The 15211-nt window shown below is 46.9% G+C and overlaps 1 protein-coding gene across 1 annotated transcript; it reads right to left on the bottom strand.

Annotated features, from left to right (window-relative positions):
* Nucleotides 1-12543: 12543 nt before the first annotated feature.
* LOC136504913 (dof zinc finger protein DOF5.1-like) lies at nt 12544-14873 on the bottom strand. The gene is made up of 2 exons (XM_066499966.1): nt 14240-14873; nt 12544-13921 (listed from the first exon to the last, which is right to left on the bottom strand). Exons 1-2 carry the CDS (start codon nt 14288-14290, stop codon nt 12947-12949), a joined length of 1026 nt encoding a protein of 341 aa, XP_066356063.1. The 5' UTR covers nt 14291-14873; the 3' UTR covers nt 12544-12946.
* Between the last annotated feature and the right edge of the window lie 338 nt (nt 14874-15211).

Here is a 15211-nt window from a genome sequence, read left to right on the forward strand (position 1 = left end):
GTGCCTGCCGCCTCCAACTCGTCGTCCTCATGCGGCCCCTCCTCCTCGTCCGTCTGTCGAACCAGCTCATTGTCCGACTCATCCACGGGCACCACCTCCTCCTTCGGCTCCTCCTCACGCGGTGTGGGAGGAGATGGCCCCCTCCTACATCTGGCAGTCCTTCTCCTCCGCCTGTCCGATCCCTCCACCACCCCCTCCGCCTCCTCCTACAGTCGGCGTGGTCTTTGGTATATCAAGTTCACGGACCTATGATGGTCGCCCACCATCTTTGTTCAATCACCTGCAACAAAAAAGAAAAACAAGACGTAATTAGAAATAGGTGCAAAAATGAACAAAACATAATTACAAAAAACATAGTATTACATGTATTAGAAATAATCTTCACGATTGAGATTAACTGGATCATAGGTCTCGTCATCACTATCAACATTGTCCAACTCATCAACACTATCCGAAGGAGGAATGTTGTCTTCATTGTCATTGCCTAAACGTAATCGCTCAAGCATTTGTATGTCCTTTAGATTTCGCACCTCGTCTCCAGCATCCTCGTCATCATCCCTTTCATTGTCTACTTCCATTCCTATCTCTTCGGTTAAGTCTATGTCAAACCTTCCTTGTAGTCCCTCTTCTTGATAGAACTCTCCATCATATGTGTTTGGGTTGAAGTTGTAATCTTCATCGTTTGGGACAGGCAGTTTACCGTGTGGCGATACCTTGTGCACAATAGACCAACCCTTAAGATGCTCAGCGTCTTTACACGCGTATGACGTATAATAAACCTGGATGGCCTGTTGAGCCACAATGTAGACATCTTTTCCTGGATAGACGGAATCCTATTGAATCTCGACTAGCCCAAGCTTAGGGGTCCGTCTCGTTACTCCAGGATGAAACCAGTGGCATTTGAATATGATAGGAGTAAGAGGTTTGGAACCATAGAATGATAGTTTGTAGATTTCTTCAATTCTTCCATAATAGTCGAGTCCATCAGTGCCTGACGTAACAACTCCGCTGTTTGTGGTTTTTTGATTGGACCGACTCTGCTTGTAGCTTGCTGTGTGAAAATGATATCCATTCACATCATAACTGATAAATGACTTGACCCTAACGGCACAGCCGTTTGCAACCTGTCTCAGCTCGTCACTTATAGACGCATCAGTTTGGGCTTTCTGCTTGAACCAACAAATGAAATTGGGGCTCCCTGGTCCCGTACCCCGTGAAAGAAGGGTATCATTTTCTTGCGGGGTAGGTTGCCTCGATCCATGCTAGGATTGATGAAGAAATTCCCTGTACCAATGAGAAACAAGGAGGTTGGACAAAGAAACAAGGACATACGGTGAAATGATACAAGTTCGTTCAGAACTTACCCAATGAATGGTTGCACCTCGACAAGGTTGGTCAACACATATAGCATGATACTACGCCACTCTTCATTTTTCAATTGCTTAGTGGTCGATGCACTTACGCTTCCGAGTTGCCCTTGGAAAAGGCTGAGGTTTGATTCATTTTCGCCAGCATTGTAACGAGGGGGTGGATTATAAACGCTAGGAAGTTTCTTAGTGTAGTATTTCTCTGTGAAGTTCGACACCTCCTCTAGAATGTATGCCTCTGCAATGGAAGCCTCAATTTTGGCTTTATTTCTACATTTTTTGTGAAGAGTCTTCAGACATCTCTCGATTGGATAGCACCAACGGTTCTGCACGGGCCCCCCATCCATGCCTCATATGGGAGGTGCACAATCAAATGCTGCATCGGCAAAAAGAAGCCGGGTGGAAAGATCTTCACCAACTTACAAAGCAACACTGGTGTCGCTTTTTCTAAGTCATCAATGATGGTTCGAGAGAGCTCCTTGGCACAAAGCTGGCGGAATAAGTAGCTCAACTCTGCCAGCACTTGCCAGACATGCTCCGGGACATAGCCTTGAACCATCGCCGGAAGAAGCCGCTCAATCCATATGTGGTAGTCATGACTCTTCATCCCGTTTACTCGCAGAGTGCCTAAGTTCACTCCTCTCTTTAGATTCGTTGTATACCCATTAGGGAACATTAGCGTCTTGATCCATTCAAGTACTTCCCTCCTTTGGTCCTTTTCAAGACGAAATCGGCCTTAGGCCTTCTCCAGGTCTTACCACGACTAGGAGGCTGCATCTCTTGATTTGGTCTATCGCATAATGTTGCCAGGTCCACTCTAGCCTTAGGGTTGTCCTTAGACTTTTTAGTGTCTATGAGTGTTGCCCAAAGTGCCTCGGCGACATTCTTTTCAGTGTGCATTACATCAATGTTATGTGGCAGAAGAAGGTCATTGAAATAGGGGAGCCTCATCATGCCCGAGATATGAGTCCACATATGTTGCTCACCATATCCCACAAAACCATCTTCATTAGGCATGAGAGCATCTATCTGAGCATGAACCTCGTCACCAGTCATCATCCGCGGTGCAGGGTTTGTCACTTTGACACCTTTCGTAAAGTTCTTGATGTCTTGTCTGAATGGATGGTCAAGAGGTAGGAATTGACGATGTCTGTCGAACGACGAATACTTGCCACCCTTCTGCAACCAAATGAACCTCACACCTTCCTTGCATATTGGGCATGGGAACATCCCGTGAACACACCAGGCGTAGAATATCCCATACGCCAGGAAGTCATGCAGGGAGTAGTGGTACCAAACGTGCATTTTGAAGGTTGTCTTTGTAGCTCGATCGTATGTCCATACCCCTTCGTCCCAAGCACGGACCAATTCATCAAACACGGGCTCCATGAACACACCGATATTACTCCCTGGGTGTCCAGGAATTATCAACGACAAGAATATGTTATGTCGTTGAAAGGAGACACCGAGGGGGGGAGATTAAGGGGGATAACGAAGATGGGCCAACATGTGTATGGGGCAGTCATCATTCCATAAGGATTGAACCCATCTGTTGCCAGTGCGACACGTACATTATGAGCCTCATCTGCTTTGTCATGATGTTTGTCATTAAAGCGAATCCAAGCTTCACCATCGGATGTATGTACCATCTTGTCAGGATTGTACCATTTGCCATTTTTGTGCCATGTCATCTGTTTCACGGATTCCTCGGTCATGTATAGCCGTTGGATCTTCGGTAGGAACGGAAGGTACCGTAGGATTTTCACGGGGATCGTAAGTTGCCTCTTCTGGCCATCAACAGAGTCTACCTCCAAGTACTTGGAGGATTTACACTTTGGACAGAACTTTGCATGCTCGTGTTCTTTCCTAAATAGGACGCACCCCTTCGGACAAGCATGTATCTGCTCATACGGCATCCACTGGCGGAGCCAAGGGGGGGCTGGCAGGGGCCATGGCCCCCCCAATGTTTGACAACAAAAAAAAATAGTAGTATGACTTAATATTTTTTATTTATATTAAGAGGGAGATTATATAAAATTCTTGTCATATATACCTATTAATATCTTCTAGATAATATAATCATACAAAACACAACTAGATAATAAAATTATCGCAATGAAAAAGACCGAGCCGGCCCCCCTAAGTATAATTCCTGACGACCGGCCCCCCTGAGTATAAATCCTGGCTCCGCCACTGACGGCATCTTAAGTGCTCGAAGGAGTTTCTGTGACTTGTACATGTTCTTTGGCAGAATGTGGCCCTCCGAAAGTAGGGTGCCAATCACGGCCAACATCTTATCGAAGCCAGGTCGACTCAAGTTTAACTCGGACTTCAACCCCATTAAGCGTCCAATGGCATCCATTTGAGACACCATTGACCGATCGTGAAGGGGTTTCTGTGCCGAGTCCATCATGTCGTAGAACGCCTGTGCGGCTGGCTCCATCTCCTCCTTCTCACGTCCCTCATCAAACTGTCCTTGGTGAAAGTCATCTAACATGTCTGGTACCCCGGCAGCAGCATCAAAAGCCTCCACCCGTGGTCTCACCACCTCCTCTCTCATACGATGGGCTTCACCATGGTGGACCCACCGGGTGTAGTCCGGTGTAAATCCATTCTTCACAAGATGTTTACCCATTTCCACCTTGTTTACCCTCCTCCTGTTTCCACATTTACTGTAGGGACACAAAACTAGGCAATGTCCTTTAGCAGCCTTGCCAAATGCACTGTTCAAGAAAGCATCGGTCTTGTTTATCCATTCCATGGTGTAATCACTCTGACTTCTCCAGCCCGTGTACATCCACTGATGGTCATCCATCCTCTAACATATGTATCAATGAGTAATATAACCATCAATTGCATCTACATTGTGTTCCTACTATCTAATAGGTGAGGATAGGTCCTAATCCCACCCACGGATGCGTAGATAACGTTAGTTTTCATGCTCTACTCCTATCCGAGACAGAATTTCAGCAGCACCTCCCCGCTGTTCTCCAGATACATGTCCTGCCTAAGAAGAGTGCGTATCCAGAGAACAACAGGGAGGTGATGCCAAAACTCTGTCTCGGACCGGAGTAGACCATGGAAACTAACCCATCTACGCATCTGCGGGCTGTCCAAAAAATGTGGACAATCCGAAACAGATACGTTCATAGATATGCAAAGATCTGCATATCTCCAACCGTATCTCTTTCGAACGGGAGACGCCTAACTAGGTTACGCGATCTACGACCATGATACGGAAAGAGGGGTTATACCTAGGGTGGCGGCGGAGTCAGGCTAGCGGGGTCGTGGCGGGTCGGTGCAATGGCGAGGCGGCGCGGTGCAGGCAGACCGACACGGCGATGGGAACTCCGACTCGGCTCTGACGGGCTCTTCTCTACAAAAATGGAACAAAATACTGTCATTTAAAAAAAATTCGACAGAACCTCCCCTGCACGGTGAGGTTTCCAAAACCTGCAAAAAACAGCGGCACGATGGCCGACAAGCACAGTAGTCTCAAGAGAAGCCATGTAATTTGGATATCAATCCATACAGAAGAATATATCTAAGTAGTACCACTACTTCTACTACTACTTCCACTATTGCTACTACTACTACCACTAGTTCTACTACAACTACCACCACTATTGCTACAACTACTACCACCAGTTCTACTACTACTACTACCACTACTTCTACTACTACTATCACTAATTCTACTACTACTACTACCACCACTACTTCTAATACTACTACTACCACTAGCACTACTAGTACAACTAATACTACTACAACTATCACTACCACGACAACAACAAGAGAGAAGGCATACCTGACGGGCGCCGGGAGTAGGGGCGGGCGGCGTCGGGGTCGGGCGGCGTCAGGGTCGGAGTCGGGGTCGGGCACGGGCGTGGCCGGGGGCAGGGCCGGCCGGGGGTAGGGCGCGGGCAGCGCGGGCGGCCGGGCGGCACGGCGCGGCCGGGGGCAGGGCGCGGCCAGCGCCGGCGGCCAGGGGCAGGGCGCGGGCAGCGCGGGCGGCCGGGGGCAGGGCGTGATATCATACGTGGAGGCTGTGCACGTTGTCACGTACGATGCTTACAAACGAGGACATCTCATCACATGTAGAGATGTCCTCGTTTGTAAGCATCGTACGTGACAACATGTAGGAAAACTTCTGAAATTTTTATCATAGCCTCCACATATGATATCACGACATCTCAACAAGTTTCATGATTTTCGGACTTCGTTTGCTTTTTATAGAATTTAAAAACACTTCGCACGCAAGTTCGCGGTCATGTTTCGTGAACAAGATGTCCGAAATTTCGGGTCCGTTCCTAGATACGGCCTCACACTGCACTCAGTAACATGACTATCATTTTTGAATCATTAAATTCCAATATTCGTACCACGTGCAGTTCAAAATTATATTTTTTGAAAAAATTCAAGTAAAAGAAATAAAGTAACTAAATATATCAAAAAACCATAAAAAATACCCAAATTCTAACTAGGAGTTCCTGGTGCCTTAAAAAGGCTGCACAAAAAATTTGGAGGCAAAAAAAAAAACTTTGCTGAGTGCCGGGGCATGACATTCGGCAAAGGGGGTCTTTGCCGAGTGCCAGGAATAAGGCACTCGGCAAAGAGGGTTTTGATTTTTTTTAAATTTCCTCTTTGCCGAATGTCTTAATAGGGCACTCGGCAAAGACATTTAAAAAAAAAATTAAATCTTTGCCGAGTGCCAGAGCTGACACACTCGGCAAAGAAATTAAAAAAAAATCTTTGCCGAGTGCCTAACAGAAGGCACTCGGCAAAGAAGGACGTGGCTGAACAGCGTTACGTGGGGCAGCCTTTGCCGAGTGTCGAGATTTTGCCGAGAGTCTGACACTCGGCAAATAAGTCCTTTGCCGAGTGCCCTTCTTTGCCGAGTGCGGCACTCGGCAAAGAAGGTCTTTGCCGAGTGCCCAATTTTTGACACTCGGTAAAGAATTTTGCACTCGGCAAAGTCTCTGTTTCCAGTAGTGCTTGCCAAGGAGGCACCTCGCCGCTCTGGTGGAGGAGCGAACGGGAGGATAATGAAAATTTGTTTTAAGATTAATGATTTTGAACTTTATTTATTTTTATTTTTTTAAATGATCTAGGATGGAGAAATGACCTAAGCCAAAGTTGTAGTTCTTGAAGAGATCCAAAACTTTCCAATTCAAATATTTCATTTGAATTCTTTAGATATCAAATACGCATTACAATATCCACTAAAGTGAATACAACAGAAATCCATCAGTCAATTAGTCACAGGTCTGAGATCGTTATTTCGATCCCATGGAGCTTACTTTGCACGACAACTGCGAGGGTTTGATTGGTGGGCTGATTTCTAGAGACAGGCAGCCGACTCGATCTACAAACCGTCTATAGAAGACTACAGCCACCTCTAGTCTAAAAGCTTGTGTGTGTAGTCTATGAGAGTGGATTTTTCTTTACTGACCTTGGTGTCTGTTATGTTATTATTGCCGAGTAAAGGACTGAGTGTTACTATCATGGGAATCAATATTCTGCTAGTGTTTGCCTAGGATTGATAGAGAATGGACAATAGAACAACAAATGTGAATCGACCATGGGACTTTAATCAAAGACCATTCCTTGTTAAGCCCTTGTTTGAATGTTATCGGATTCACCTCAATCCACGTGCATTGGGGTGGAATTGAGTTTAAGTTCCACTCTTATCCACCCCAACGCACGTGGATTGATGCGCTGACTACATTCAAACACCATTCCTCTATTAAAAAAATGAACAAGTCCATTTCTAATAATATAGAAATTAGTTACGATGCTTAGTCCTTAATTAATGCTTTTACAACACTAGTGCAGCGTTTCAAACAGATTCTTGCATTGCGAACATCTCCCGTGAGGTCGTTTCCAAGGGAGCAGAGACGCACACAGACCGAGCGCATGCAGTACGTACGGGATGGATTAGGAGAGTCGTCCACGCTAGCTGTTGATAGGGGGTCAAAAGGAAGCACTGCAGTGCAGGCACCTAGAGGTTACCACTACATGCCGGCCGGCCAGTAGTAGTTCTCTGGATTTCTGACACCAGCGACCACGCTCGCAAAGACGCCGCCCGGGCGGGCAGGCACAGAGAGAGATTAGCTAGGCTGTCACATGGCGAGACATCATCTGAAGAGATGCATGCAAAACTTGAAGCTGAAGCTGCCGCTGCCCGCTGCTACTGCTGCTGCTTTACATGACTGGACCAGATCGCCCTGTTTCAGATTCAGAGATTGACGAGCACATGAACGAAAGAGATGGCCGCCGGAGCGACGAACAAGGAAACTAGACACAGAGAAAAGAAATCGAAGAAGGGAATTGTTTGGGAGATAGCTGCGCTTTTTGTTTTGTCGCGAGCAGGCATCTCCCTGTCTGACAGGTGCAGTCATCGTCCGGTATGCATCGGACTCCGTGCTCGGATCCCTGCATGCTGCAACTAAAGATGGCAACGGGGACCCGATACCCGATATCCGACGGGTATTTGATCCATTAGGGGACGGGGATGGGATCATATCTTTACCCGCGGGCATCTAGATGGGCAAGAATCCATACCCGACGGGTATAGCGGGTACAGGAACGTTCCCTGTTTACCCGTCCCCGTTACCCATTGGGGAACCCGACTATTTGAGCTATCATGCGAGTATTAGGCTCAAAGAAGCTCAACATAAGTATTTTGGTCCAAATCTGAATAGTCATATATATAGTTTGTGTGTTCTAGGAACCCTCGCTCAATTTTTCCTCACCATCTCCGTCAGCAGCACAAGCACGCATGTCTTACGAGCGCTCGTGCCCCTCGCTTCCTCAGTTCGGTCTCTCTGCCACCTTTGCTCGTCCTCCTCGCAACCTCACTCCTTCTCCTCGGCATCTCCGAGACTCCGACACTTATACCCGGGTGAAGAAGAAACGTCTCCGATTGCAAAGCTGCGACCCCAAGTGTCCTTGTTTATCGGGTATGCAGTACCCGTCGGGTATCTGTTACCCGACCGATACCCGACGGGTACGGGGATGGGCAAGAATCTATACCCGAGACAGTTAATGGGGATGGAGACGGGATAAATTCTCCGTAGCGGGGAAGAGAACGTTCCGGCGATACCCGACGGGTATATACCCGTTGCCATCCTTAGCTGCAACACCCAAGGCCCAAGCAGCAGCTCTCTGCCGGCCGGAGTAGGCTTCCATTTGGTCTCGATGTACTGTTGCTTCCTTTTTTGACTGGTTTACGTGTATTTTATTTCAGGGAAAAGCTAGGAGGATTGGAGAGCCTAGCTAGACCACGAGGCTAAGGGAATATTTAACTGAAATTGATTGGTCTCTAAACTGTGCATTCAGGATTTCAGAGAGAGGCTCATGAAGTTAGCATTAGTGTATAGCATACCTTCTGTAGTATGTTGTTACACTACTCATGCATTGTTCTGTTTCTTGTGAAACTCATGTGAATTCCTGCCAGATGCTAAAATGAAGTGGTGCACAATATCAATATAGTAATAGAGTGTTTTGTTTTCCATGCTTTGATCAGAGTGAAGTGAAAATGGCTCGAATCTTGGTGATACAAACCTGTCAATGCAAACGAGCAGCAGAGGCACAGCACTGCAAGTGCAAGTACCCAAGGCAGGCAGCAGCAAGCAGTACAGTACAAGAAAGCATGTGCACCTGAGTTAGCAAACTTCCAGCCTGCAGCTTTTGTCAGCACATTGTCCCTTCCAACACATCTGCTGCTGATGCCGTTGCCATCATTGTGTGTGATCCGTGTACCGTAGGGTCGGTGTGGGCCCGGGGGGAGGAGGAGCAGGGCCGGGTAGGGCTCATCTCTCTTTCTCTTTCTTTGATGTGATATCGTCTTGCATAGGCTTGGGTTGGGCCAGCTCGCTTTATTCCCTCACACCTCCTACATACAACCCTCCCCTCCCGGACAGGGGAAGAGAGGTGGCTAGGCTGCATTGGAGTTTGCAAAAGCAGGTCTCTCAAAGCACACAGATTCCCTCTGATGGCGACTGCAGCTGCATCACTCACCGCATGTTTTATTAACACATAATGATCTTTGCTTGATAGTAAATTTGATAGTTGCATGAATTTTATGTATCTTTGTCAAACTTCTAGTGAATTATACAAATGTGCCACCATAAAAACATGCATATATATGCTCACAGAATGAAGAGAGACTTGCAGGGTAACTCATCACATATGTATACTTCATCTAATAGCTAGCTGAAAGGTGATTTCATTCCAGCAATCAATGATGTTAATTCTTGTTGTTTATGTAAGCAAAACCATCCATCTTTGCATCTGATGATCTCCTACCAAACATGAATGCATATGGCTCAAAGTAAGTGATGATTCTGTTGAGCCATCCCTGCCTGTCTACACCAAGCATACATACCTTTGCAATTAAGGGCCCAGTCAGTAGTCCAGTGTAGTACTACACACACACACACGTCGGTCAGTGTGTGATGATCGACCAGCTACCTCTACCTGATTGGTGCGAGATCCGATCGACGCCATCATCGTCATTTGATGCCAAAAGCAATATTCCTCAATCGCCTGACCTCATCGAGTGCCCGGAATTTCATGCATGTCCCTTCCTTGATCCCGTCGACCATGCCACTTGTTTTTTCTATACATATATATACATTCAAGGAGTACTACTATATAATATATGTATATATGCAACATCTTTTCGAGTATATGCATCTTCTTTTCGAGTTTGGACTACCAGTTCGTCACCAGCAAGCACTGACATTGACTGCTTTTGCACTGGTTAGTTTATGTGCAGTTTTTACATTCTAGAGACTGTGCTGTGCATGAAAATGCATGTCATCCTCTCAGCTCGATCAAATCAAATGGAAGTACGGAGTACTACTTGTTCTACAGTATTCTAGTACATAGCTTATCCATTAATATACTGGTGAATGTACCAGCATTATCTGAAGAGTAAGACATGCAAATCTTGGCAGCACACTCCCCACATAAAGTGTTCCCATGTCTCATGCATTCTCTATGTGATATTGTGGTCTCTCTCTCTAGCTTTCTCTCTCGATCGTTTACACACATGCACACACCGGCCATCTCTCTGACTAGAAACGGGTAATTGGTTCTTGCTTTCTATAGGCACAGCAAGTGGCAGAGGGATCATGCAGCCTTATTAAAGCTCCATTTGGCACGGCTCATCCAAAACGGCTTCACCGGTGAAGCCAAAGCCGGTGAAGCCAGAAAAACTGGTTTTTCCCGGCTTCTAGTTCATTTTAACCCCAGCTTACAAAACGGCTTCACGCTACAGTACCACCTGCTGCAGTAAAGCCGAAGCCGAAGCCGAAGCCTCTTTGGCTACAGTAAAATAGATGAAGCCGAAGCCGGCATAAGCCGTGCCAAAGAGGCCCTAACTAGTACTAATAAGATGCCATTCCTGACGTTATGCATGTCGTCTGACGGATTATATTGTTTAATCTGGGCCATGTTTAGATTGCAAAATATTTCAACCCGATGAATAGTAGCACTTTCGTCTTATTTGGTAAATATTGTCCAATCGTGGACCAACTAAGCTCAAAAGATTCATCTCGTGATTTCCAACTAAACTGTGCAGTTAGTTATTTTTTTTACCTACATTTAATGCTCCATGCAAGCGGCTAAAAATTGATGTGATGGAGAGAGAGTGAAAAAACTTGGAATTTGGAGGTGATCCAAACAAGGCCCTGATTGGATTGAGAAGTGAGATCACAGTACTAGTCATCATCACCAACATCAAGAAAGGATTACAGGGGACATAGATAACTGCACAGCGAAGATCACGAGGAACAGGAGGGGCATCATAGCTAGTTTATTGGGATCTTAGGCATAAACATTAATTAGCTGCTAATCATGTGATCCGAAGCTACATACCACCTGCTGCAATAGCAACTCGAGCAGAGTACCTTAATTGTTGGCCAGATCATTGGAGGCACTCTACTTGTGTATTTATACTAGCAAGAGAATCTAGAATGCTAGTTATATGATTAAATATTCAAATTAAAACATAACAATGGTATCTTTGATGGATTCTGCAGAAAACACAATGAGTTGTTAACTTATGGTAACCTCAAAATTCTTTGATTCACTATAGCTTTTTTTAAATAAGGTTGCAGATGAGTGTACAAGATTTATTTCACACTATTACCTTTTGTAAAAACATCTTTATTGGAAAATAAAACCTTTTGTAAAACATTAGTGCAATTGAAAATTTTAGTTTCTTTGTCATCTAAAAATTTTGCTTGTTCAACTTGTTAACTTTGCATGAGCTGGCTATTCAGAAAATATCTTTGATTTAACACCAAATCGATTGTGAATACATAAGTTTGTCTGGTCGGTGAGAAAATCTAATCTTACTAGTTTCAGTGTTCAATTTTCTCGGGAGAGTGGAACGAATAGTGCAGGAATCCCAAATTCCAAGAGCTAGTGTAACATGCGAATATAGGCCCCGTTCGGCTTACCCCATATTCGGCTTGTTCGGCTTGTTTTTTCAGTCGGAACAGTGTTTTTCTCTCACAACAATTCAGCCAGAACAGTGTTTTCAGCCAGTTTCAGCCAAGATTCAGACCAACGAACAGGGCCATAATCAAATTAAGACTGAATTAAGTTTGATAAAAAAAAAGGTATATGACTTGTAACAGCCAAATTCTCAAACTTAAACGTGAGGAAATACTCATTCATGTTCATACAAGTTATCGGACTTTAAGGGAATTCATGAGTTTCAAGAGGTGGAAGAACAAATTTCATCAAATTGAGACTTGATTTCCATGAATATGACATCTAAAGTAGTGTCTTAACCACGGAGATATCATCATGTTGATCAAAATTTGAAAGAGTGGACTTAGCCATACTTATCCATTCATTAATGTTCAACAACAAACTTAGGGCCTGTTTGGATGATGCAGTTTCACAAAAATGTGGTATTATAAAATTACCGTTTTAAAAGCCAATGACACAGAAAACCCTGGTTTAGAAAAAAGAGGTCATGAGTAAAGTTTTTAAAACTCCAAAAGACTATAATTTTGATAATCAAACGTGGTATCACAAAATACGAGGTTTGTTGTATCCAAACATCCAGTAGCTTTCGAATCCAATACTCTAGAAATATTTTGCATCCAAATGGGGCCTTAGCCATTCATAGCCATTCATTAACGTATCCACAACATTTCAATCATAATGGAAACATCCAAACACACATCTGAAATTTAGAGCTCGATTGTACTAGTACAACTAAGCCCACCAAGTTCTCATGTAATTAAACATAGTATAGTTAAGTAACCTGACACATATCACCTCCATGAGTTAACACATGCACTTCCCACTACATGCAAAACTACCAACTACACGACATTAACCAGCTCGAAACTCAAAAGAAAAAAACATGTAAAAATCCCAACACAACATCGATCACCAGCCTAATTGAAGAAGACGACTCCAATTAAGTTCCAACCACATAAACCCTAGAGATAATTGAGGGTGAGCTAGTTCAGCTTCATCAGCATCCATCCATGCATGCATGGCCCCAATCATGCATCCTCAGCTGGACCTGGACGGCCACATGCAACTCACAACACATTCCCCGACGACGACGAGCTGAAGCCCGACAAGAACTCCGCCGGCCACCCACTGCCACCGCCGGTGCTGCCAGGCCAGTACGACTGCTCATGGTGCGCTGCGACGGCACCTCCGCCGTTGCTGCTGTGTTCTTCCATCTTCACCGCCGCGAGCTGCGCGAGCAGCCCCGAGGCGACGACGCCCCTCGGGAACCCGTCTGCGAGGACGCCGGTACCGTCGTCGGCGAAATGGTAGCCTTGCAGGCCAGCCTGCTGCAGGAACTGCGGCTGCATCTGGAGCGGGAGGTAGTGGTGGTAGCCCTCCAGCGAGGCCTCCAGCGCTGCGGCGGCCGCTGCGGGCGGGAGGCCGAGGTGGGGCAGCTGCGCCTGCATGCTGGCGATGGCCTCGGCCACCGCCATGGCCGCGCTCGTGGTAGTGGCGGTGGTGGTGGTGGCCGTGGTGGAAGTGGAGGTGGTGGAGGATGACGAGGTGGCCGCCGTGGCGCCCGCGCCGCCGCCCTGGCCGCCGCGGGACGACTTCTTGCTGGAGCGCTTGGTGTTGCGCCTGCACCCGCCGCCGACGGGCACGTTGCGGAGCGCGCCGCCGCGGGTCCAGTAGCGGCGGCACGCCTTGCAGAAGTGGCGCGGCTGCGAGAGCGAGTAGTTGTTGAAGTAGCAGAACTTGGTGTTGGTGGAGTCGCAGCGCGGGCAGCGGAGCATGCCGGGCTCCGGGAGCGGCACGCGCGCGAGCCGGGCGCGCTCGGACATCGACACGACGGGACGAGGCTGCGCCGCCCCCGCCCCCGCTCCCACCGCGGCCTGCACCGAGGTGGACGAGCCGCCTCCCGCCGGAGCCCTCGCCGCCGTGTCAGCAGGACCTCCCGGCAGCGGCGCCAGGCCGGACGGCGGTGGCATGAGGTGGTGGTGGTCGCTGCCACCGCCGCCGCCCAGGAGACACTGGAGTGGTGGCTGCTGCTGCATCTGCATCTGTATGTATGGATGTATGGCGAATCAATTAATAAAGACTGGAATTCAAAGCACGGTATATTCAAGAACATGCCTAGAATAATGATGCCCTTCTTTTTGTGTCTAAGCTCAATCAGGAATGAACAAAGGCAGTAAACAAACTTGTGAATTACAAATTTGCGATCAATCAAAAAAGGTTTGTTCATATTGGGAAAAAAACTAGGATTCATCCTCAAATAATAAGAAGGAAACAGAGGCAAAGAAACCAGTTCCTCATGTTTGTGCACACATATAAGATGAAATTAAAAGTAAGGAAGAGCAATAGGATAGATCAATTACCTGGCCCCAACTGGGAGGGTCTAGGAAGATCGGGAGCGAGGAGAACACCATGATGATCTTGATCGATGTGGCACGCACCGGTGGCGAAGAACTAGTTGCCCTCTTTCGTTCCTTTCAGTGACCGTGACTTTGTGAGGGACAACGGAAGGAGAAGAAGAGTGTGAGGAGATGGAAACCACAACTTTCCTTTGCCCTGCCCTCAAGTGGTGCCTTTTATAATTTATGTGGCCTTCCTTAGCTGCTAAGAGAGAACGATCGAGCTGGACGGAGCTACCTGCAGCTAAGAACAGTGCTCCAAGACAGCAAGAGACAGTAGTAGAGATAGAGAGAGAGAGGGGCAGAGAGGGTGCTGATGAGGATAGCTAGAGAGAGAGAGAGCTACTAGTGGGGATGGCTGGATGGATGTGTCATGGGTCATGAGAGAGAGCAAAAGGTGATGGCTCAAAAAAGGAGATGGCCATAGCAAACCCTAGGTAGCAGCTAACAGTAGGACAGAGAGAGAAGAATGGAGAGCTCAATCAGTGTGCAGCTAGGAGGAGAGGAGGAGGAGACATGGACGGCGCCACAAGAGAAAGCCGAGGAGGCCGGCCGGGCTCCAGCACGCAATGGAAAATGGGGATCGATCGGACGCGAGAAGGCGAGATGAGAATTGAAGGCCCTCTGCTGGTGCTGCTGCCCCGTATTTATACACCACCAAAAAGCCAAAATAAAGCGAAAGCGAGCTGGTCTGCTCTTGGTGCCTGCCTGACTGCCTGAGCTTGGCGACCCAAGTGGTTCGTTCGCTGGGGCCCACACCCAGCTGGTAGAATTATTTTTGTGTTCTTATACGTGTGTACGGACGTACTCATCTGCTTAATTACGTATTATATATGCAGAATGGGTTTGGTTAGTCATGCAAAGGATTGTGAATTGGGATAGCTTACATGTTATACTGATGAGCAGTGGCTGAGACGATGCGAACGTGACGGATAT

The sequence above is a fragment of the Miscanthus floridulus genome, chromosome 14 (assembly GCF_019320115.1).
Source record: "Miscanthus floridulus cultivar M001 chromosome 14, ASM1932011v1, whole genome shotgun sequence".
Classification (NCBI taxonomy): Eukaryota; Viridiplantae; Streptophyta; class Magnoliopsida; order Poales; family Poaceae; genus Miscanthus; species Miscanthus floridulus.

What these genes read in the sequence shown, in the direction of transcription:
- LOC136504913 (XM_066499966.1), bottom strand. Translation starts at nt 14,290, where the DNA reads ATGGTGTTCTCCTCGCTCCCGATCTTCCTAGACCCTCCCAGTTGGGGC. An exon ending in ACCCTCCCAGTTGGGGCCAG is followed by an intron (nt 13,922 to 14,239) that starts GTAATTGATCTA and finishes CCATACATACAG; the next exon opens with ATGCAGATGCAGCAGCAGCC.